This window comes from Lampris incognitus, chromosome 20 (assembly GCF_029633865.1).
Source record: "Lampris incognitus isolate fLamInc1 chromosome 20, fLamInc1.hap2, whole genome shotgun sequence".
NCBI lineage: Eukaryota > Metazoa > Chordata > Actinopteri > Lampriformes > Lampridae > Lampris > Lampris incognitus.
In genome coordinates this window covers 28,374,647-28,400,544 of record NC_079230.1, presented here as the reverse complement: position 1 = coordinate 28,400,544, position 25,898 = coordinate 28,374,647, and the positions used below count along the sequence as shown (strand labels likewise).

Genomic DNA, 25,898 nt, shown 5'->3' with positions numbered 1-25,898 from the left:
TTCATTTGCGCGTTGAAGATGAGGAGCTAATTCGGTGAAAGCTCCCTGGTCCATCAGAACTGTTTATTCCACTACCAGCGGGAAGGAGCGGCGCCTGATTGGACGATGGAGCGGACCAATGGGGAGAGCCTGTGGAGGCGCCGGGGACATGATCTCATATTTCATGCTTGCCCTAAAGCGGGCTTAGGCCGCTCTGATCAGCCAGTTGCTAATCTGTTCTGCACCAACTGCTGGATGCACTGTAGCTAATGCGTGCAGCCCACGCACCGACAGCATGATGCCCGACACGCACACGCGCACGCGCACACCTACAATGTGTGCATGTGCACACACACCTACACATGCACATGCACACACATGCATGCATACACACAAACACACCTTTCCCAGTTTATAGAGGCACACACAGGTGCATGTATACAAGAAGTCACACATAGATACACACATACAGTATGACCACACACGTGCGCACACCTACACATGCGTGCATGTGCACACACACCTACACATGCACATGCACACACACGTACGCATGCATGCACGCACACGCACGCATGCATACACACAAACACACCTTTCCCAGTTTATAGAGGCACACACAAGTGCATATATACAAGAAGTCACACATAGATACACACATACAGTATGACCACACACACGCACACGCGCGCGCACCTACACAATGCGTGCATGTGCACACACACCTACACATGCACACGCACACACACGTACGCATGCATGCGCACACACACGCATGCATACACACAAACACACCTTTCCCAGTTTATAGAGGCACACACAGGTGCGTATATACAAGAAGTCACACATAGATACACACATACAGTATGACCACACACACGCACACGCGCGCGCACCTACACAATGCGTGCATGTGCACACACACCTACACATGCACACGCACACACACGTACGCATGCATGCGCACACACACACGCATGCATACACACAAACACACCTTTCCCAGTTTATAGAGGCACACACAGGTGCATATATACAAGAAGTCACACATAGATACACACATACAGTATGACCACACACACGCACACGCGCGCGCACACCTACACATGCGTGCATGTTCACACACACCTACACATGCATATGCACACACGCGTACGCATGCATACACACAAACACGCCTTTCCCAGTTTATAGAGGCACACACAGGTGCGTATATACAAGAAGACACACATAGATACACACATACAGTATGACCACACACACACGCACACGCGCGCACACCTACACAATGCGTGCATGTGCACACACACCTACACATGCATGCGCACACACGCGTACGCATGCATACACACAAACACGCCTTTCCCAGTTTATAGAGGCACACACAGGTGCGTATATACAAGAAGACACACATAGATACACACATACAGTATGACCACACACACACGCACACGCGCGCACACCTACACAATGCGTGCATGTGCACACACACCTACACATGCATGCGCACACACACACGCATGCATACACACAAACACACCTTTCCCAGTTTATAGAGGCACACACAGGTGCATATATACAAGAAGTCACACATAGATACACACATACAGTATGACCACACACACGCACACGCGCGCGCACCTACACATGCGTGCATGTGCACACACACCTACACATGCACATGCACACACACGTACGCATGCATGCACGCACACGCATGCATGCATACACACAAACACACAACTTTCCCAGTTTATAGAGGCATGCACAAATACATATACAAGAAGTCACACATAGACACACACACACACACACACACACACACACACACACACAGAGTGAACGGGTTGTTGATGCAACAGAAAGGTCATTTTTTGACGATGTTGTATGTTGATAGAGGCTCTCTGGGTTAAGAGAGGAGACCTGGCTTGTCCTTGCCTTCTACTGAACTTTGTTGATAAACCATATATGACGTGTATATTTTGAGAGAGAGAGAGAGAGAGAGAGGAGGGCGAGAGAGGGAGAGAGGGAGCTGAAGAGAAGCGAGGAGGGAGATTATACAGATTATACAGGATACACTTTGCACGCCACTATTGACAAAAGGAAAACAGGTGTGTCTGTCCTGACAGGGCTGCTAATGCTAACGGGGGTTTCCAGTGGTCAATACGTATGATCAGAGAGGGGCCCCGGTCCGTCACACAGGCCTGCGGAGACACCGGCGATACACAGTCGATGTCACGAGGCACCGGGTGCAGCCAAGCAAGGCGGAGACCTCTGGGGACCCTTGCAGCATGGGGGGGGGGGTGTTAATCTGCCACGGCCGGGCCCATGCTAATGCATCGTCAATACAAATCCACCAGGGATCCGTTTCTGGAGGCCTCGGGACATGTCCGTGAGTCTGCCTCTGTCTGTCAGGAGGTACTAGACTGACCTCGAAAGAACCTCTGGGCGCTTCAGATGCCACCGGTTATTTAATGGGAAGGAGGGTTTTGTGGTTTGTTTATGTTTTCGGGTTTATTTGGTCCAAAAGCGTATAGATGGCTGGAGAACAGAACTGCGTTTATAACGACTGGCGACTGAAACACAGCTAATTCATATTTCATGGACACCAGCTGTTCTGCCAACGTGCACATTTGAGTCTTTTGAGCACATCCATCATACATAGATACACACACACACACACACACACACATTGTGTAAATATATAATGCATATACAGTGTGTGTGTGTGTGTGTGTTATTTTTTGCTAAGGCCCTTCAGTCACACTGAATGGGGCTCGCTCGTTTTTCAAGATTATTTGTAACGAGAATGAAAGGTGCTATACAAATAACATTTTATTATTATTATTATTGAATTATCATCATTATTATAAGATATGATAAGCTTTATAGATGCTGTATTAATCCTGGTAGGGAACCTTTATCCATTACGGTACGACTGTGCCTGGCCTTCAGATACTGGGAGAGGAGCTTTAACAGCCGTGGTGGCTGAGGTGTGGGCAGCATGACGTCACCACGCCCCCGGCCCCGCCCCTCCCGCTCCCCTGCCCTTCACTAACAGCACGGAGACACACACCAACACACCACTTCCGAGAGCGCACACACAGCAGCTGGACGCCGATCATCATCCATAACATATAGTTAATATAACAGTAACACTACGTCATCCATAACATATAGTTAATATAACAGTAACACTACGTCATCCATAACATATAGTTAATATAACAGTAACACTACGTCATCCGTAACATATAGTTAATATAACAGTAACATTACGTCATCCATAACATATAGTTAATATAACAGTAACACTACGTCATCCATAACATATAGTTAATATAACAGTAACATTACGTCATCCATAACATATAGTTAATATAACAGTAACACTACGTCATCCATAACATATAGTTAATATAACAGTAACATTACGTCATCCATAACATATAGTTAATATAACAGTAACACTACGTCATCCATAACATATAGTTAATATAACAGTAACACTACGTCATCCTTAACATATAGTTAATATAACAGTAACACTACGTCATCCATAACATATAGTTAATATAACGGTAACACTACGTCATCCATAACATGTAGTTAATATAACAGTAACATTACGTCATCCATAACATATAGTTAATATAACAGTAACACTACGTCATCCATAACATATAGTTAATATAACAGTAACATTACGTCATCCATAACATATAGTTAATATAACAGTAACACTACGTCATCCTTAACATATAGTTAATATAACAGTAACACTACGTCATCCTTAACATATAGTTAATATAACAGTAACACTACGTCATCCATAACATATAGTTAATATAACGGTAACACTACGTCATCCATAACATGTAGTTAATATAACAGTAACATTACGTCATCCATAACATATAGTTAATATAACAGTAACACTACGTCATCCATAACATATAGTTAATATAACAGTAACACTACGTCATCCATAACATATAGCTAATATAACAGTAACATTACGTCATCCATAACATATAGTTAATATAACAGTAACACTACGTCATCCATAACATATAGCTAATATAACAGTAACACTACGTCATCCGTCCCTGGACTTGGACTTGGACGCTCGTGAAGACAGATGGCGGGCGGGTGAGTAGCAGCAGCAGAGACACGCGGCAGATGTGTCATTCCTCTCTTTTACTTTCGTTTTTTCTTTTCTTCTCTTGACTTGAATTCACTTTTACGTCAAAGTGTGAGTTTTAACAGACTTGGTGGATGTTCATGCGGGACTATAACGCTGAACACGACTGAACGAACCGGGGAAGTTTGCGTCACCATGGAAACCGTCAACAAATCTGACCAAAAGAAAGAGAAAAGCAAGTTGCATGTCGGAGATTGAAAAAATGCAGGGTGCATTTTGTAGTTTTAGGCGCATTGTTAATAGTTGTGCGTGTGTGTGCGTGTGAGTGCGTGCGTGTGTGTGCGTGTGCACTATTAAATCATTTCGTGCGGCACATTACGTGCAGGGCCGTTGAAAGCCGCCGCCGCCGTTGGCAGCTGAAATAGTGCAGCTTTGTGTGATTTGTGCTCGCTTTAAAATGGGCCTGTTGTGCCTTTGGTGGAAACGTATCGATCACTGTATTGATCCCTCACCAATATTTACTTCCGTGCTCTTCCGTCTCATATGATTTACAATCGCGTGCGGCGGAACCTCGCGCTTCATCCTGACTGACAGGCGGTCTTCCTCCCACGCTGGTCTGAAGCGTTTCACCAGCTCTCTTATCGGCTCTCCTCCTCTTCATCACTCTCTCCGCTCGTCCTCGTACTTGTGAATGTACCAAATGTGCTGAAGGTCGCATCCGTAATTCGTACGAGGCCAAGTTTGTTTTTCTGGTTTCTGTTTCTTCTCCACATCCTTCTGAATTGTTGCAGGAAAGTTTCCCGGAAAGTTCCGGCAGAGAGCGACGCGTTTCCAGCGGCCGCCTTAGGAGACGAAGAATGGCTGCGGCTCAGTTTGCAGAAAGCCCGACCCCCCCTGGAGACCAACCACCAGGTGAACAATATACTGCTGTAATGGTACAATACTACTACTACCACTACTACTACCACTACTACTACTACTACTACTACTACTACCACTACTACTACTACTACTACCACTACTACCACCACTACCACTACTACTACTACTACCACTACTACTACTACCACTACTACCACTACTACTACCAATACTACCACCACCACTACTACTACCACCACTACTACCACCACTACTACTACCACTACTACTACCACTACTACTACTACCACCACTACTACTACCACTACTACTACCACTACTACTACTACTACTACCACTACTACTACCAATACTACTACTACTACTACTACTACTACCATCACTACTACCACCACTACTACCACCACTACTACTACTACAACTACTACCATTACTACCAATACTACTACCAATACTACTACCACTACTACCACCACCACTACTACTACCACTACTACTACCAATACTACTACCAATACTACCACCACCACTACTACCACCACTACTACCATCACTACTACCACCACCACTACTACTACTACTACCACTACTACTACTACTACCACCACTACTACTACCACCACTACTACTACTACCAATACTACTACTACCATCACTACCACCACTACTACTACTACTACTACCATCACTACTACTACCACTACTACAACTACTACTACCACTACTACTACTACTACTACTACCACTACCATCACTACTACCACTACTACCACCACTACCACCACCACTACTACCACTACTACTACTACCAATACTACCACCACTACTACCAACACTACTACTACCAATACTACTACCACTACTACCACCACTACTACTACTACTACCACTACTACTACTACCAATACTACCACCACTACTACCACCACTACTACTACCAATACTACTACCACTACTACCACCACTACTACTACTACCACTACTACTACTACCACCACCACTACTACCATCACTACTACAACCATCACTACTACTACCACCACTACCACTACTACTCCTACTACTACTACCACCACCACTACTACTACCACTACTACTACTACTACCACCACCACCACTACTACTACTACTACTACCATCATTACTACTACCACTACTACTACTGCTACTACTACCATCACTACTACCACCACCACTACTACTACTACCACCACCACTACTACTACTATCACCACTACTACTACTACTACCACCACCACTACTACTACCACTACTACTACTACTACCACCACCACTACTACTACTCCTCTACTACTCCTACTACTACTACTACTACCATCACTACTACTACCACCACTACTACTACTACTACCACCACCACTACTACCACTACTACTACCACCACCACTACTACTACCATCACCACTACTACTACTACCACCACTACTACTACCACTACCACCACCACTACTACTACTACTAGTACTACCACTACTACTGCCATCACTACTACTACCACCACTACTACTACTACTACTACCAACACTACTACCACTACTACTACCGCCACTACTACTACTACTACTACCACCACCACTACTACTACTACTGCTACTACTACTACCATCACTACTACCACTACTACTACCATCACTACTACTACTACCACCACTACTACTACTACCAATACTACTACCACCACTACTACTACTACTACCACCACCACTACTACTACTACTACTACTACCACCACTGCTACTACTACCAATACTGCTACCACCACTACTACTACTACTACTACTACCATCACTACTACTACGACTACTACCACTACTACTACTACTACCATAACTACTACTACCACCACTACTACTACTACTACCATCATTACTACTACTACCACTACTACTATACAAATGCCACTACTACTACCACCACTACTATTACTGCTACTACTACTACTATACAAATGCCACCACCACTACTACTACTACTATTACTGCTACTACTACTACTACTACACAAATGCCACCACCACTACTACTACTACTATTACTGCTACTACTACTACTACTACACAAATGCCACCACCACCACTACTACTACTACTGCTACTACTACCACTACTATTGCTGCTGCTACTACTATGATACAAATGCCACTACTACTACCACTACTAATATTATCACTACTACTATTACTACTACAACTATAGTACTGCCACTACTACTTCCACTACTACAGTTATTACTACTAATAATAATGATAATAATCACCATGATGATCTTTATTTATGGATTGCTTTTCATACATGAAATGCAGCTCATGGTGCTTTACATTAGAAGCAGATTAGAACAATCCCGAGCAGGAGAAGATGATCAGCCAGTACTTTGATAAGCTATCGACTATTGAAGGGGTCTCACAAAATAACAGGTTCAAATCCCATCATGTATTTGGACTATTAGCATGAAAAATAGGCTATTTCAATATTCTAGCCTCGTTGCATTATTGAGAGGGGCTGTCCTGCAACTCGACAAAGATGGCACTGAGAGACGAGTGTGTGTGTGTGTGTGTGTCTGTCTGTGTGTGTGTGTGTGTGTGTGTGTGTGTGTGTGTGTGTGTGTGTGTGTGTGTGTGTGTGTGTGTGTGTGTGTGTGTGTGTGTGCTTGCCTGTATGGTGTTGTCCTCCAGGGGCTGACCGTGCTCCACGTGGCCTGTCTTCACGGACGGCTGGCCTGCATCGAACTGCTGGTGGACAGCGGCCTGGTGGGGGTCAACGCCAGCTGCCCTGCAGGCCGGCGGCCCGTCCACATGGTCCTTTCTGCTCACAGCTCCGCCCACACCTACCGCTGTCTCACATACCTGCTGCAACACCGAGCTGACGTCAACACGTAGGAGCTTTACGTTTTTCCTCTGCTTGAAATTTTCGGTTTTTTTTGTTTGTTTGTTTGTTTTGTATATATATATCTTCAGCCAGTTCAAGTAGTAATCAGCTGTGGGCCTAATTGGACAACAAACTCGGATAGATGCTGGTGCGGGCATGGCACCTCTCATCTCATCTCACCTCATCTCATCTCACCTCGCCTCATTTAATCTCATCTCATCTCATTTTAGCTCAACTCATCTCACCTCACCTCGCCTCATTTAATCTCATCTCACCTCACCTCATTTAATCTCATCTCACCTCACCTCATCTCATCTCATCTCATCTCACCTCACCTCACCTCATTTAATCTCATCTCACCTCACCTCATCTCATCTCATCTCATCTCACCTCACCTCATTTAATCTCATCTCATCTCACCTCACCTCATCTCACCTCACCTCACCTCATCTCATCTCATCTCAGCTCATCTCACCTCACCTCACCTCACCTCATCTCATCTCATCTCACCTCACCTCATCTCATCTCACCTCACCTCACCTCATCTCACCTCACCTCACCTCATCTCATCTCATCTCAGCTCATCTCACCTCACCTCACCTCACCTCATCTCATCTCATCTCACCTCACCTCATCTCATCTCACCTCACCTCACCTCACCTCATCTCATCTCATCTCATCTCATCTCATCTCATCTCATCTCATCTCATCTCATCTCATCCCATCTCATCTCATCTCATCTCATCATCAGCCACTTCCCCGGGGTCGGGTCGCGGTGGCAGCAAGCTAAGTAGGGCACTCCAGACGTCCCTCTCCCCAGCAACGCCCTCCAGCTCCTCCTGGGGGATCCCAAGACGTTCCCAGGCCAGATTGGACATGTAGTCCCTCCAGTGAGTTCTGGGTCTACCCCGGGGTCTCCTTCCAGTCTGACGTGCCCGGAAAACCTCCAAAGGAAGGCGCCCAGGAGGCCTCCTGATCAGATGCCCAAACCACCTCAACTGGCTCCTTTCGACGTGAAGGAGCAGCGGCTCTACTCCGAGCTCCCTCCGGATGTTCGAGCTCCTCACCCTATCTCTAAGGCTGAGCCCAGACACCCTACGGAGGAAACTCATTTCAGCTGCTTGTATCACGATCTCACCCTTTCGGCCACTACCCAAAGCTCATGACCATAGGTGAGGGTTGGGATGAAGATTGACTGGTAAATTGAGAGCTTTGCCTTCCGGCTCAGCTCCCTCTTCACCACAACGGTCCGGTACAACGTCCACATTACTGCTGATGCTGCACCGATCCGCCTGTCAACCTCCCGCTCCATCCTACCCTCACTCGTGAGCAAGACCCTGAGCAAGCCACCGTTTTCCGCTAGAGAACCACGGCCTCAGACTTGGAGGTGCTGACTCTCATCCCGGCCATTTCACACTCGGCTGCAAACCGCCCCAGTACGCGCTGGAGGTGGCGTTCTGATGAAGCCAACAAAACCACATCATCGGCGAAGAGCAGATGTGCAATTCTGAGGTTCCCAAAAAGGACACACTCCTCCCCTTGAGATCCTGTCCATGAATATCACAATGCAGGCACATGCAAATCCAAATAGGAACAATTACTTCCCACTGGCAAACATGGAGACAGACCTCTAAACTGGGGTTCATGTACCATGGCGTGACCCATGACCTACTACCACTACTTTCGGCCGCTCCCGTTAGGGGGCGCCACAGCGGATCATCCGTTTCCATCTCTTCCTGTCCTCTGCATCTTCCTCTGTCACACCAGCCACCTGCATGTCCTCCCTCACCACATCCATAAACCTCCTCTTTGGCCCTCCTCTTCTCCTCTTCCCTGGCAGCTCCATATTCAGCATCCTTCTCCCAGTATACCCAGCATCTCTCCTCCACACATGTCCAACCCATCTCCATCTTGTCTCTCTTGCTTTGTCTCCAAACCGTCCAACCTGAGCGGTCCCTCTAATATACTCGTTCCTAATCCTGTCCTTCTTCATCACTCCCAGTCAAAATCAAGGTCAAGTGGGACTTTTTCCTCCAACCATCAGATTCCACTGATGAATATATACCTTCAAGCCAAGCGGGGAGATTAATCAGTGAAATCAGCTGGTGAATTGACTGATTGGATAGGAAAGCTGAAATACGCAGGAAGGGCTTGCTCTGATCCCAGTTCCACCAAAAGAAATGAAGGGGGAAAAGGTGATATAATAGTTTTGGGGTTTTTTTGGGGGGGGGGGATTTTCTCCCCAATTGCACCCGACCAATATACTCCACTTTTCCCGAGCCGTCCCGGTCGCTGCTCCACCCCCTCTGCTGATCCGGGGAGGGCTGCAGACTACCACATGCCGATACCTGTGGAGTTGCCAGCCGCTTTTCACCTGACAGCGAGGAGTTTCACCAGGGGGACGTAGCGCGTGGGAGGACCACGCCATTGCCCCCAGCCCCCCCCCTGACCAGAGGAGGCGCTAGTACAGCGACCGGGACACATACCCACATCTGGCTTCCCAGCCGCAGACACGGCTAATTGTGTCTGTAGGGACGCCCAACTAAGCCGGAGGTCATGGGGATTCGAACCGGCGATAGTTAGGACAGAATGTGCCCGGTAGCAGCAGTCGCCATGTTGCCAGAAATCACAACTCATGATCCCGTACTGGTGTGGGGTTTCAGTGTTGATTTGAAGTTGTTCTGAAAAGGTTTCACGAAATAAAAGTGAAAGCCACAACATTTCCCCTCTTAAAGTGAAACTACGTTTTTATTAGAAACACTTTTAAGAGTCGTTTGAGACTCGAAAATCAGAGTGAAGGCCTTTTGACTCGACCCCAACCTGATCGGTGCCACTCGGACTGACGTGACTCTTCGCTCCGTCTGTATTCGGGACTCGATCTGCACTTCGGCGTCCGGACTCAAGACTCGGGTGTTATTTGCACAGCAGCAACTCGGTCCAGCCTGACGACTTGCCGTTTCCTTTGAGCAGGGCCACGACCTCGGGGCAGACCCCTCTGCACCTGGCCTCCGCCGAGGGCCTGATGGACTGCGTGGAGGCGCTGGTGAAGGCCGGGGCCGACGTGCACGCACGCGACATCCGGGGACACACGCCTCTGGACTACGCCCGCACCCAGGGCCGCAAGACCCTAGCCAGGTAGCACACCTGTGTATTTGTATGTGGGTACATCCATGTGTACTGTGCTCTGTGTGTAGCACACCTGTGTATTTGTATGTGGGTACATCCATGTGTACTGTGCTCTGTGTGGGTGTGGGTGTGGGTGGGTGATTGTGTGATGGCAGGGTGTCGCATGTGGTTTCCTCTCAGAAAGATTTAAGATTTAATTAGTAGTAGTGATGGTAGTAGTAGTAGTAGTAGTAGTAGTGGTGGTAGTAGTGGTAGTAGTGATGTAGTGGTAGTAGTAGTGGTAGTAGTAGTAGTGGTAGTAGTAGTGGTAGTAGTAGTAGTGGTGGTAGTGGTAGTAGTAGTAGTGGTAGTAGTGGTGGTAGTGGTAGTGGTAGTAGTGGTAGTAGTAGTAGTATTGGTAGTAGTAGTGGTGGTAGTAGTAGTGGTGGTAGTGGTAGTAGTAGTAGTAGTGGTAGTAGTATTGGTAGTGGTAGTGGTAGTGGTAGTAGTAGTAGTGGTGGTAGTAGTAGTGGTAGTGGTAGTAGTGGTGGTAGTAGTATTGGTAGTAGTAGTGGTGGTAGTAGTAGTAGTGGTAGTAGTATTGGTAGTAGTAGTGGTAGTAGTAGTAGTAGTGGTAGTAGTATTGGTAGTAGTAGTGGTGGTAGTAGTAGTAGTAGTGGTAGTAGTAGTAGTGGTGGTAGTAGTAGTAGTGGTAGTAGTAGTAGTGGTAGTAGTAGTGGTGGTAGTAGTAGTAGTAGTGGTAGTAGTAGTAGTGGTGGTAGTAGTAGTAGTAGTGGTAGTAGTAGTAGTGGTGGTAGTAGTAGTAGTGGTAGTAGTAGTGGTAGTAGTAGTAGTGGTAGTAGTAGTGGTAGTAGTGGTAGTAGTGGTAGTGGTAGTGACTTCCTAACGAGGTTTGAGAGACTGTATGTGTGGCTTGTCCAGGTATCTGAAAGACCGCATGTGGCAGGCAGGCAAGAAGGAGGAGCTGGGGAGGAGGCGGCAGCTGCAGACCCTCTACCGGGACCTGGTGGATCTGGCTAAAATAAACGAGGCTAACGAAAAGGTATGGCTCCGGTGTCTCCGGATGGTTTTGGGGTTTTAGCAGCTAACTTGAACTTACTGTGCCCCATGAAACGGCGTCCGGAGCGCAGCAAACCTCGGTCGGCTGCCACTTCGTGAGGGGAGGGAGACGGATTTGTCCGGCAGCCAATCACGGCCGGGCACCTTTAGAAGCACGTGGACATCAGTGTCCTATTGGCTGGTTTCAGTTTGGCGGCGTAAGATCACTCGTTTTCTGCCACTCCCATTGATAGACGGACCCCTTTGTCTGCGGGCCCCTGGGCCCCGAGAACACCTCACTGTCCCTGCACCCCCCTCCACCCCACACACATACACACACTGTAATAACCTTCGTTAACAGAAAGGTGGCAGACTAGAGGTCACAGGTTATAACGCTGACCATCTCTGACGGCATGGGGGGGCTGGGGTTTACCTGCTCACATTTGCCTAATTATGAAGACTGTTTGGTTTAGCTGTGGGACTCGGGGTCTGCCTCAGGAGCAGCTGCACCGATTTCCTTAGGGGCCCCCCAGACCTTAGGGGCCCCCAGACCTTAGGGACCCGGGCCTGGCAGGCCCAGTCAGGGATCCATCTCTGCTGCCAGCTTTCTTTTAGTGTACACCTGCAAGCGCAGGATGACTATCAAATATATATATATATATAATTAAATTAAAAGTCATTTCATCAAGAAGAGAAAACGTTGTTCTCATAAACCCCAAAAATAAAACTTGTTTGTGAATTCCGGGTTAGAAGAGGTAACAAAATGAAGACACACTTTTGTCAGTTCACTGGGCTTTTTAAAGTCATTCAAACTCATTTGTCAGTTTTCACACAGGGGAGGTAAACACATCAGGCAAGTCTGACAATCGGAAGAAGTCTATGTGCCCCGCCCCAGCGCCGTGTATACCCCCCCCCCTATTTTTGAGGGGGTGGGTGGGAGTGTTACAGTTTATTAAATCAACAAATCCATTTTTTTTATTTATGCAAATGATGGTCACTTATTTGGTTCAAAATATGCTTTGGTCAACATTGATTTAGGATGAACAGGTGCCCCCCTAGTGGCTGGACCCCCCAACAAGCTTTCCCCCCCTTACCCGCAGGCCTGCTGACAATAAGTGCACGGCAGCACGCCAACACTCCCGAACCCTAACCTGCCGTCTCGCTCTGTCCACCTCTGATTCCAGGTAGCAAGAAAGACACAGGCGGAGGACAATATGGAGGAGTGGGCGAGCAAGAAAGGTCTTCCTCCAGTAAAGGGATTCTGTCCCAGAGTTCAGCTGAGCCGGTACCACGCAACCTGCCTCTCATCCGAGAGGGACAGAGTCAAGACAAAGCAGACCAAGGCTGCGTGTAAAAACCCACCAGGAGGCGCTCAGGAGCACTGGAACGCCTCCACCAACCCTGCCAGGCCAGTGCCGGGCTCCGTCTCCAGACCCGTGACGGTCCACCGGCCGGATATTCCCCCCGTGGAGCCCGACCTGAGAGGCAGCATCACCTTGTCCAAGAGTGTCAGCGGAAGGCCGCAGTATACCACCAAGTGGGACGGTTTATCGCACGCCGCCCCCCACCTGCCGCTGGACACCCTGCAGAGGGCGCTCTTCCCCAAGGCCTTCCTGTCCAGGATGGCCTCCTCCGGTCATTTCCAGCCCCGCAGCGTCCTGGACCTGCCGCGCCTCGGAGGCCCCCACCAAGAGAAGAGCGCCTCCCCTTGGACGGAGGTGGCCATGCACCTGGCCGAGGTGCTGGAGCCGGGACACTACTGAGGAGAAATAAACAAGCGTTTGAACTTCCCGTGTCCGCTGTAGGAGCTTTATGCAGGTCCGCTGGGTTAACCTGTGGTTCCCTAACTGGGACCTCTAGACGGGGTTATCGGGGGCCCCAAACAGCACGACAAAATACTTAAATCAATCTCGGAAGTACCTCACAATGAGTGTAGGGATTTGTCCATTTAGATTTTAGCATTCCCCTTCTCAATCGTTAACCTTTACACCTACTGGGCTCAATGTTACATAGGTTTTTTTTTTTAACAAAATGCAAATATTACAAAACCGATCCCAAATATATCATCTGTCTTGTAGGTAACTAGATTATCAGACCGTATGACAACATCGATTTCTATTCAAACATCCATGTCTAAGCGATCCTTGAAACAAGCCTAAAGATCTACTTTGTGTTTCCGCTGTCCCGATACCAGCCACGACGGCTTCCCTGCCATAAGGATCCCCTTGTTGACAGGCACAAGGCGAGCGTTACTCACGTTGTGACGCCAGCAAACCGGTAGCACCGCAAGCTAGGCGGAAGCTTTAGCCAGGTTCGAGCGGAGGAAACGCATCTCAAAGTGACAAAATTAGGACTCCAGACAATTTTGAGAGAGAGGGATGTGGGAGGGGAGGGGGGGCAAAGAAACTGTGCAAACAGGTTGAGGAGAGGGTTGACGGAAAGGTGAGGAAACCTCGGCGAACTGGGTCAGCTGTCACTGATGTGGCCCTGCACTTCCCCTCATCTGCCCCTCAGGGGAGCCACTCTGAATCCAGGTGAGAGCTTGTCAGCAGCACGGCCGTGTGCCGGCATCTGCCATGTACGGCCTGTCACCTGAACACGTGTGTGTGTGTGTGTACACACACCTACAGTTGTCGTGTGTGTACAGTTGACACGTTAACACACACACACACAGTTTCAGTTCGTGTTCTTTCTACCCCGTAACGCGGCACACTGAGACACAAAGCACACTTCCGGCACATTCGCTGATGAAACGCACCTCCGTCTCCTTTGTTTTCATGCGTGCGCCAACGGTTCAATCGGCGGCACAAAGCCTCAGCAGGAGTGTGCCATGGGCGCTGCCATCTCGCTCCCGGACGCAGCAGCTGCATTCACGGAAACACTAAAAGCAATTTATGGAGGCAAAACCCTGCCACAAAGCAGGGCCGAGACAAAACCCTGCCACAATGCAGGGCCGAGACAAACCCTGACACAACGCAGGGCCGAGACAAAGCAGGACACAATGCAGGGCCGAGACAAAGCAGGACAACGACTTCAACACTTTACGCTTCCGGCCGGGTCGGTTCAGCTCGCGGAATTTAAATTGAAAATGCCACAGGATCATGCGTCTATTGAGTCGCTGTGGTTTGTTTCATCCCCTTGAACATATTACTGCATAAAGGGCCATTGTAGCCCAGTTTAATGAAAACTCCTTTGTCACACAGGCCTGTGAAAACCAACCTACGTCATCACCGCCGGCCAATTTAGAAAGACAATTCCAGCCGATCCACAAAACCAACTCTACCGATCCTGAAGTCATTTCTACAGTTTATGTCCTGTGGTACTAACCCGCTTACGAAGTCATTACACGGGTCCTGTCTTCACCTGCCCTCGTTCGTGAAAGGTTGATTAACCGATTAATACGGGGTGGGGAAAACTCACTGCTCTACTATTTAACACCATTAAAAACAGTCCAGGTGTGGTGGCAGTGCTTTGTGAACGCCTCAAATCAAAAACAAATCACGCCGGCATAACCCCGCTGATAACCCCCCTACTACCCCGGCAGACCGTTCGTGGAGGCGAGGTGATGGGTGTAGCTGGTATGACCCACGTCACCGGACACCAAACCAAGGCAACGCTGCCAAGACAGACCGCGGCACCTTCCTGGACACCCGCCTGAACCCCAGTATCCAGAAAACACACCCTGCACAGCATCTTTGGCCCCCGAGGAACCCGATCAACGACCCAATTCACTCCCAATCATGTGACACAGCCCGCCGAGACGCCCCCTGCTGCAATTTACAAGTTAAACCAAAGTTTTAAAATCTCCCGGTGGCAAACCTTTATAAGCCGCCTCTACTTTTTCCACCAGCCAAATTTCTTTTTTTTTTTTTTTTTGTGGAAGATAAAAAATAAAAAAAACTTGGGACAACCAGCAAAAGAAACTGCTGTCACAATTTACTAGCGTTTTGCTGGTAGTTACTGTTAATCTTCTTTCTTGCAACAACAACAAAAAAAATCCATCGCCAGGATCTGAGGATTCAGCCTGAAGGCCCAGCTTATCCCCCATTCAACCTTCCCCAAACTCATTCTTAAGACATACAAGAGTACTTTAATACCGGTAAAAACAATTCTCCCCTGCTGGCAATAAGAAAGCATTGCAGCTACAAAGAAAAGCCCAGAGAGGGCTTTAGAAGATGTTGTTGGCAGTCAGTACAGACAGACAGACAGACACAGACAAACACTCCTGTATAAACGTGTCAGCTAGCCAAATAACAGGAAGCTCTGCTCAGTGGTCCGTCCCCGTGATGTGCTCCCTTTCCCCCGCTCGGCCACTGTTGTCAGTTCCATCCGCAGATGAACTCCAAGTCCTTCCTCGTGTCCCCGTTGTTGTCAGTGACCCCCGCCCCTCCTCCAGCCCGGCACCCCGAGTCCACGTCCCCGCATCAGTACATCTTCTGTCGGCTGGGCAGCACCGCCTCCTTGAGGAAGGAGAAGATGAGGAGGATCCCGGACCGCTTCCCTCTCTTGCCCTTTGTGAAGTAATTCGACACCACGTCATCTGAAATGGAAACGAACACGTTGCTTAATCGGCCAAAAGAGAAACCGATACTCAGAAACCCAGAATGTTCTCTGTTACCGTTAGCATACACACACATCAACACGGTTCAGATTTTCACAAATACAAAAATATAACGCTCCCAACATTGCATATGTTTGCATTAAAATGAGTTTTACATCAACTGCACAAAGAAGAAGTTAAGATCTACCCAAAACGACCGTCAGCCGTCTGTAATTTGTGCGTCAACGTGTGTGTCGTGTCACTATGACGTGTGTTGGTCGCATCGTTTCCTTCACGAAGTTCCGTCGCTCTGTCCTAGAAACTCTAGCGTCCTCCGGTGTAGAGAAATGGTTTAAACTTAAAATCAAAATCAATACCGACGCCGTTACAGACGCACCGTGACTACCACCGATGGCGCCCATTTTAAATTGTGTGAAAAATAATATTAAAGTTGTTAAAATGTTAATTTTGGTGTCGGTTTCTTAACAGACGTACTAACACACGTAATGCATTAACATCTTAATTGGGTATTTATCTTGGCAGAATATCGAGTTTAAAAACCGGCCGTCGTGTTGACCGCCCACGGCGGTCTTAGGTAGGAGTGAAATCCCCCGTCGTTCTGGTGTTAAACGTGACTTTATAACAATACCTGCGTGTGAAAGTGATTTCATAAAAAAACAAACAAACAAACAAAAAAGGCTCTGTAAAAAGTCGCCCAGGTCTGGTGTGACTGGGGGCTTTTGGGCTGTGGGCAAATCGGCCTTGTTTTATTAAACAGTAAAACAAACCAGTGAAATTCTTCTGAGTCACCTACCGCACATCCTCTTCGGTTACAGTTTTTCCCCTCTGTGCATATAATAACATTTGAGATTAACTAACTCACACATTACGCACACACGACTAAGCCCGAAGTAAGAGCTGAACCGCTGGCATGCGTCCCAAGACGCTGAATAAATACTTGGCACAGCGAGTTGTGAACCGCGCTGCATCGTGCTGCCTAAGAGGAAGTCGGGGCGGTTATTCGCCGCTGGGGCGGTTATTCGCCGCTACGGCGGTGGATCCCTGAGACAGAAGCTCACCTCCTTGCTGCATTGTGGAAGGAAGCACATTTTCCCCCGCGGAGAGCGACACAAAGAAAGAGAAAGGGATCGCCCACAGGCAGACGGTGAAGTACGCCAGCACCTTCGGAGGGGATGGAGAGAGAGAGAAGACAGGGGTTAAGGTGGAGCCGGGGGAACTTGTTCCGATTTGGGACGACGACGCCCGATGGGCCGTTGTTAAAGTGAGCCGAGGCTTACCTCTGAGAAGGGGTAGTACTCTTCTGCGAAGTACTGGAAGGCCATGTAGTGGTTCACCACCACCAACACTGAGCAGCAAAAAGACAGACGGACGCAGAAAGAATCATAGAAAAGAGTGATTTAGGCAGCAAAACAGGTTTTACTTGTGTATTTCCTGTGCATCTCCACTTCCCCACACACTGCGTATTAACCCGGATTTGGAAATTGTCTGTACCTTGCCATTGGCTACTGGTCCAACCTGTTACGAGAACACTGAAGCTGCACATTAAGTCCAAAGTGGGACTTAATGTGCAGCTTAAGAACATAACTTAAATTTGGACTTGGGTCCAAATTTAAGTTATGTTATAAATTTAAGTTAAAGTTATAAATTTAAGTTATTTTTGCTGCAATCTTTCCCCTTTTTCTCCCCAATTGTATCCGGCCAATCACCCCACTCTTCCACACCGCCCCGATCGCTGCTCCACCCCCTCTGCTGATCCGGGGAGGGCTGCAGACTACCACATGCCTCCTCCAATACATGTGGAGTCACCAGCTGCTTCTCTTCACCTGACAGTGAGGAGTTTCACCAGGGGGACGTAGAGTGTGGGAGGATCACGCTATTCCCTCCAGTGCCCCCCCCCCCCCCCGAACAGGCACCCAACCAACCAGAGGAGAAGCTAGTGCAGCGACCAGGACACATACCCACATCCGGCTTCCCACCCACAGACACGGCCAACTGTCTGTAGGGACGCCCAACCAAGCCGAAGGTAACACGGGGATTCGAACTGGCGACCCCCATGTTGGTAGGCAATGGAATTAATTTATGTTCTTGTATGTACTGTTTACATGTGTGTGCAAAAGTAGATGCCTACGGGGGTCACGGATTGAATCTTATTTCGCCTCACTCCTGACTGCCTGACCTTAATTTGCCTCTTGGCGTCATGGCAACTAGAGAGAGAGAGAGAGAGAGAGAGAGAGAGAGAGAGAGAGAGAGAGAGAGACCTTCCAGGCCTGTGTCTGGGAGGCGATACCCACCACAGGAGAGGATGAAGTTGGGTGAGCTCAGCAGGATGTAAGGGAATGTCTGCAGGAGGCCAAAGTACACCAGGTTAGTAAAGAGGCCGACCCCCACCATGAGCACAGGGAAGCCCTCAAACAGGTACAGTCCTGCCAGCACACCTGTCGAGAACTGGATGGGAGACACAGACACAGACACAGACACAGACACACACACACACACACACACACACACACACACACAGCTTAACCAGGGGAAAATACTCAAATGCTGTAGAAGTTATTAATTTCAGAACCAGAAATCAACTTTATTGGCCAAGTGTGCATGCATGTGAGGAATCTGACTCTGGCACACAGCAGCTTCAGGCTTCTGCAGACATCACTCACACGGAGAAACAACAAACAGGGATGTGATCAGCTCAGAAAAAAAATGGCCACCAGATCAGGGTGGTTTCAATAGCCGCAATCAAAATAGCACACATTACGCAGCCAAAATAACTTGGTTTTGACATGTCAGTGGGTATAGTCTAACAATTATATTTGAGTAATTTCAGTACTTGTTGCACTGTACTTGACGTCCTAAATCTGAGCCAATTAGCAACTACACAGGGATCCAAAGAGGGCGGGCTTTCTTGGTGACGACACCGTAAAGAAATTACTTAAACTACTACCAGAGAGTATTGAAAAAAACTACCATCGATACACCTGTCCACCAGACCCCCCCCCCCCCCCAAAATATTTTTTTTACGGATCTCCACGATTCAGGTGGGTCTGAAAATACAGATTCCCGTCTTAAGACGGAAGAATCACATCCCTGAACAAAACAAACAAAAACAGAAGAAATGAATGGAACAACAACAGGACACTGGAGGCAAGCATGTCTGCACCAACAGGTACGTCACTACTATGCAGAGTTTTGTTATGGCTGAACAGTCAAAAACCCATAGCCATATATTATACCATACCACCTATATACTATACTGCCCATACACCACACCATATACCTTACCACAACCCACCATGCCCATATACAACGCCGAGGCAGTTTTGACAGTGTGTACTATCTAGACTAATCACGAGCTGTGTTAAACCGGGGGATCAGCTGCACAAGTATGTCCACAAAATAAACAATGACGTGACAGATTTTTGTTTCCACACTTCTACATGACTGTCTCGTGACATGTCCTGGAACACTGACCAATAAAAGCGGCTCGGGTCCTGGGCTGCTCTGGTGGCGTCTGGACACCGCTTGGCATCCTCCTCATCATATTCTTCATATATCTTATAATTCCATTATAATTCTGTTACCCTCTTTCAATGTTGTATTGTGTAAATTGTGCAAACACAACATCCACTGCACATCTGTCCGTCTTGGGAGAGAGATCCCTCCTCTGTTGCTCTCCCTGAGGTTTCCTCCTATTTTTTCTCCCTTTTAAAGGGGTTTTTTTTTTGGGGGGGGGGTTCCTTATCCGATGTGAGGGTCTAAGGACGGGATGTTGTGTTGCTGTAAAGCCCCCTGAGGCAAATTTGGGATATTGGGCTGTACAAATAAAACTGACTGACTGACTTATTTAACATGTCCAGAATACCTACCGATGCTGACCCGTGTTTGAATCCAAACAGCAGAAGCTTTTTCTGGACGGCAACTTAAACCAGAGTCTAATCTACATTTCTGACCGGGATGACAAATGTTCTGACACTCACCAGGATCATGTACTTTATTATTCGGCTGGTGGCGACTGTGTATTCCTCTATTAATTCTGCCAGGTAGTACAGGCCAGCAGCTGGGGAGGCACAGAGGGAGAGAAAAAAATGCAATAAATACGTAAGAAAGCGGACAAACAGCAACAACGGACAACAATGTTTTTATCGTCAGGGTCTTGGGACAAACCAACAAATAATGGATTCTGGCTCTGCTCGAGACAGATAATGCTATCTATGCTACCTGCTAATGTAACAGGTGGCTGCGCATCATGTGACGAGTAAACAAGCCTGAACGACGGGTGGATTTGAGAAGCCAACGCGCCCTGCAAGCTTGTGGACGAGAAATGTACGTTTACAGTCTGTTACGGAGTCTGTAGACGGCCCACGCAAAGCAGCGCTGACCACCGAGTCCATCGACGAAGTCGGTACAGCGTCTGAAATGCACATCTTTAGTAAATAACCACAAGCACATTATAAGACACACTGCCCCCAAGCCCTCTGGGAAATACACGGGGTACGAAGAATTCTAATCAAGCGAACCCCACCACCACCACCACCCCCCCATACACACACACACATAAAAAAGGCCACTTCAGGCAATAGGTCAAACTAGTCATACAGTGTTTGTCAGAAGGACGACGAAGGTGACAGTTCAGAGGACGGAGACGTTGCGCTCCAGCATGCAAAGGCGACCTCTGCGCTCCCTCTCTAAGAGCCAGAGAGAGGGCAGAAAGGGAGACGGACAGCGAGGGGGGGGGGGGGACTAAATTGCACTTTTGAACCCAGTGCTTCACTGCCGGTACTAATAAAGCCTCTAACGTGTAATGACAGCCTCCATGTAGACACACACGCACCCCCTCAAGACGGCTCACCTTCCCCTGCACCGCACCACTTACTCACTACCAAGCAAACACACCCCCAACTAATAAGCGCCTCCATGTTTACTGCGGTTTGAAACCTGGTTTTAAGAAAACTCTGCCGGTTGGCTGAGGTGATCTCACTTTGCTCCCACCAGACTGCGTAACGCCATCTTAGTAAAACTGACACTGCTGGTTACAACCGCAGCCCCGACACACGTCTTCCTGCAGGGTCTAATCAGCAGGGCGACAACCCCACTGGCCGAGCCAACAGCCGGGCTGAACTGGCCAGTATCGGCTGATCCTTTCACCAGGTGCTTGAAAATTGAGCTCTGGCCGAACTGGGTGGCGCAGCAGCATCGCACGGCAGAGCTTGGGGCGGGGCTGACCAGGCGAGCCTTCTCTGAGCTTGGCCAGCGGGGCTGTACTCGCTCTCTAACAGATGAAGTCAGCATTGCCTGGTAGATCATACACCCGCTTATTGAGCCAGCGGACCCGATTAATTTGGTTACCTAACACGCCATTCCTATCGCCCACTAGACAGAGTCCACTTTAGCTGCCAGGCGGAGTTCGGCATGAAGTACTTTTCCACACAGGGAGAGGAACAGGTGTCCTGCACACTTCACAGAGGCACTACCGGCAGAGAGAGAATTTTACATTACCACACCTCAGCGCTGTGACACGTGGCCAGGTGACAGGCTGCCAACATGTACAGACGGGCTTTGTCACGGCGGTCAAGTGTACTTGTTTGTGTACTTGGGGGGGGGAAAACAAGAGTGCTCACACCTTACATGGAGTTACTACACCATGATCTATATCAACTGTAAAGCACCAACCTTGCTGTGTCGGTGTGTGCTCAGGTTTTGTTTTGTTTTTACTGCTGGCCAGCCCCAGATAACATTATCAAATGTTTCAGGCATTTGATAGGGCAGTAGAGACAGACAGGAAATGCAGGATGAACAGAGATGAGGAAGACGTGCATCAGAGGCCTCGAGGCAGACTCGAACCCAAGACACCAGGACCCCTGATAAGAAGGATGCACCGGCGCTAGTGTCGTATATCGGGCTGACACCGGGCAAACATGTCATATGGCATCGGAGATTTTACCAGCGACTAAAATCTGATACCGACAGCCATGAGTAACACGTCATAAACTAAAGCAAAGCGGCTCCTTCATTTACTGTGGCACAAGGAACCCTGCATTTCTGTAATGGTGGGGATAAAAAGTCACTCTATCTCAAGTATTTTGTCCATTGACGCCAAAGTAATGATCTGAGTCTGCACAGTCCAGCCAAAGTAATGGATCAGACTGGTCCTCAGCAGCGGCCCAGAGATCCGCAGGAGGAGTCAGTACCAGCAGTGGATAAGTGACACCGGTGCATCCCTACCCGATAACGTCATTAACCGATTTAAGTAAATGTCAATAGTCCACCGCTGCCTTTGCAGGGGCCCGTGTTAGCATGCAGCACAACATCACAGCTACAGATGACTTGCTGGATGCTGCTCTCAAGGGACCGGGTCTGCCCTTTCTACCAGTCCAGCAGCACGGGCCAAAATGCAAGCACCCTTTTTACAGAGGACACAGAGAGAGAGAGAGACACAGAGAGAGAGAAAGAGAGAGAGAGACACAGAGAGAGAGAGAGAGAGAGAGAGAGACACAGAGAGACAGAGGGACAGAGAGAGAGACACAGAGAGAGAGACACAGAGAGAGAGAGCGAGAGACAGAGAGAGACACAGAGAGAGACAGAGAGACAGAGAGAGACAGAGAGAAAGACACAGAGAGAGAGGGAGAGAGAGACAGAGAGAGAGACACAGAGAGAGAGAGGGAGAGAGAGACACAGAGACACAGAGAGAGAGAGACACACAGAGAGACACAGAGAGACAGAGAGACAGAGACACAGAGAGAGACACAGAGAGACACAGAGAAAGATAGAGAGACACAGAGAGACACAGAGAGAGACACAGAGAGCGAGACACAGAGAGAGACACAGAGACACAGAGAGAGAGAGAAACAGACACAGAGAGAGACAGAGAGACAGAAAGACAGAGAGACACAGAGAGAGACAGAGAGAGAGACAGAGAGAGAGAGACAGAGACAGAGAGAGAGACACAGAGACAGAGAGACACAGAGAGAGACAGAGAGACACAGCGAGACAGAAAGACAGAGAGAGACAGAGAGAGAGAGAGAGAGACAGAGACAGAGAGAGAGACACAGAGACAGAGAGACACAGAGAGACACAGCGAGACAGAAAGACAGAGAGAGACAGAGAGAGAGAGAGAGAGACAGAGAGAGAGATTATAACCATTGTTGTATTGTGTTGTTGTTGTTTTACATGCTTTGGCAATATGTACACGTATGTCATGCCAATAAAGCACATATTGAATTGAATTGAGAGAGAGAGAGAGAGAGAGAGAGAGAGAGAGAGAGAGAGAGAGAGAGAGAGAGAGAGAGAGAGAGAGAGAGACGGGGTGGGGGGGACAGAAAGAAAGAAAAAGTGAGAGAGACCGAGAAGAAAAAAGAAAGACTGTGTGCGTGCGTGCGTGCGTTATAGGGGGGGGGGGTTCTGCTGCCGGTACCGAGGTCTCTGACACGTATCATGGACGGGACAGGGTTCGGGTAGACACGCACTCGCCCCCCTAAAGACTGCTCCCCTATTTCTGCACCGCCTTAAAAACAAACCCCAGAAAAAACGTCACGCGCACAGAAAGCAAATAACACGAACAAGAGCAGGAAGAGGCAGGATAGGCTGCAGCAGCCCGGCGCGAGGAGCCCGGCGCGGGGAGCCCGGCAGCGCGTGAATATAGGGCACCGGACGGGCTGGTGGGAACATTGATGTGGCATTTCAAGTCGCTGGCCTCAGCGCGCACGAAACGCCGCGCCTTCAAACAAACTTACCGATGGCCAGAGTGACGAAGGAGACTTGGATCACCAGCGACAGCCAACTCAGCAAATAAATAAACCACATCGCTCTGTGTGGGAGACGACACGCATAAATGTGAAATTATTATGTACAAAAAGAGACGGTTAGCCGCTAAGCGCTAATGGCCAAAGTTCCCCCCCACGCCTCCTCTCTCTTCTTCGGGCGCTGAGGAGCTTACGTCAAGAACAGGCGTCGGCGCGAACGATGCCCCCGCCGTGGCGACAGCGCCCCTCTGGTCGGAGGACCGCAAGCATCCTTCCCCTGATGAAGTCGAGATCGGGCTGATTAAATATCACCGGGAGGCTCAAAGACACGAGAGGAAGCTCTTCCTCTAGTGTTTTTGCTGTGTAGTCCACAAGGCTGGATTAGCACCGCCCCCGGGGCCCCTGGGCACTGCAACTCATTACGCCCCCTCCCCGCCGCCGCCTCCAACACACACCACGCCCACCCCACGCAGCCATTAAACCCCCCGCCTTCAGTGTTTTGAGCTTCCAGTCCAACAGAGCAGGTATGCCTACACAGCTCAGTGGACCCGGTACTGCCATTTCACTCACAAATCACAAGACAGGGAAACAATGGACTGCGTCATCCCAAGGCAGTGTATGACTCTAGACTATGGCAATATTTGTGTTCGCGGAAAACCATCCGAGCAGAGAGCACATCCGTTATTACCGATACATAATAAAGTGACTGACTAGGAATAGGCTTGCAACAATGCCATCCTAAGGTACTCACACAGCACAGCCTAATGCAGGTCTCAAAATAAGGCTCACTAAAGTGAGCTGGGCAACTTCCCACAGAACTGCAAAAACCCGCATATTGTAACTTGCATGGATAAGTAGACACGCTGGCCGCTGGCTGGCGGGTCTGACCCTTTAGCCGAGCGGTTAGCGACGTCTCCTGCGGTGCGGGCGACACGGGTTCGCTTCCCGGCCGCGGCAGTTCCTGTGGTTGCGTTGTCCCCCGAATTCGCTACAATATAGTGAACTTGCCAACTGACTCCAACACAGTATAGCAGCATCACACCACAGTGATGCAATAGCACCCAGCCGCTGAGGACGCACAAGCCAGGGCGTTCTTAGTGCCGGGCTCAAGCCCGCATAAATAAATGGGGAGGGTGGCGCCAAGACGCGCATCCGGCGTCAAATCTTTGCCAAATCAAATATATGAATATGGAGCTGCCAGGGGAGAGGAAAAGAGGAAGGCCAAAGAGGAGGTTTATGGATGTGGTGAGGGAGGACGTGCAGGTGGCTGCCTGGTGTGACGGAGGACGATGCAGAGGACAGGAAGAGATGGAAACGGATGGTCCGCTGTGGCGCCCCCTAACGGCAGCAGCAATACCGGTGATGCAACCAGCGTATCAAATGAGCTCATCCACCAAAGATACAGCGACACAGCATCACGAAAGATACTGCTCAACGCACCGACAGCACAAATCATCAAATGGTTCTTACCTTTAGAACAGGGGTGGGTAACCAGGGGCCATGGAGAGCCATGTGTATGCAGGTTTTCATTCCAGCCGGACTCCA

At 48.8% G+C, this 25,898-nt stretch overlaps 2 protein-coding genes across 2 annotated transcripts in view; one reads left to right on the top strand and one right to left on the bottom strand.

Annotated features, from left to right (window-relative positions):
- The window catches only part of ankrd53 (ankyrin repeat domain 53), a 19,806-nt gene extending 4,801 nt beyond the window's left edge, over nt 1-15,005 (top strand). Inside the window, exons 2-6 of the mRNA XM_056300220.1 lie at nt 4,915-5,035; nt 7,697-7,896; nt 10,860-11,024; nt 11,937-12,057; nt 13,238-15,005. Coding sequence (XP_056156195.1) covers nt 4,915-5,035; nt 7,697-7,896; nt 10,860-11,024; nt 11,937-12,057; nt 13,238-13,816 — 1,186 coding nt within the window. The 3' untranslated portion in view covers nt 13,817-15,005. The remainder of the gene's footprint in view (nt 1-4,914; nt 5,036-7,696; nt 7,897-10,859; nt 11,025-11,936; nt 12,058-13,237) is intronic.
- Nucleotides 15,006-15,113: 108 nt separating this feature from the next.
- tex261 (testis expressed 261) lies at nt 15,114-24,501 on the bottom strand. The gene is made up of 6 exons (XM_056300462.1): nt 24,345-24,501; nt 20,592-20,671; nt 18,906-19,059; nt 17,892-17,959; nt 17,673-17,775; nt 15,114-16,593 (listed from the first exon to the last, which is right to left on the bottom strand). Exons 1-6 carry the CDS (start codon nt 24,412-24,414, stop codon nt 16,478-16,480), a joined length of 591 nt encoding a protein of 196 aa, XP_056156437.1. The 5' UTR covers nt 24,415-24,501; the 3' UTR covers nt 15,114-16,477.
- Nucleotides 24,502-25,898: the final 1,397 nt, after the last annotated feature.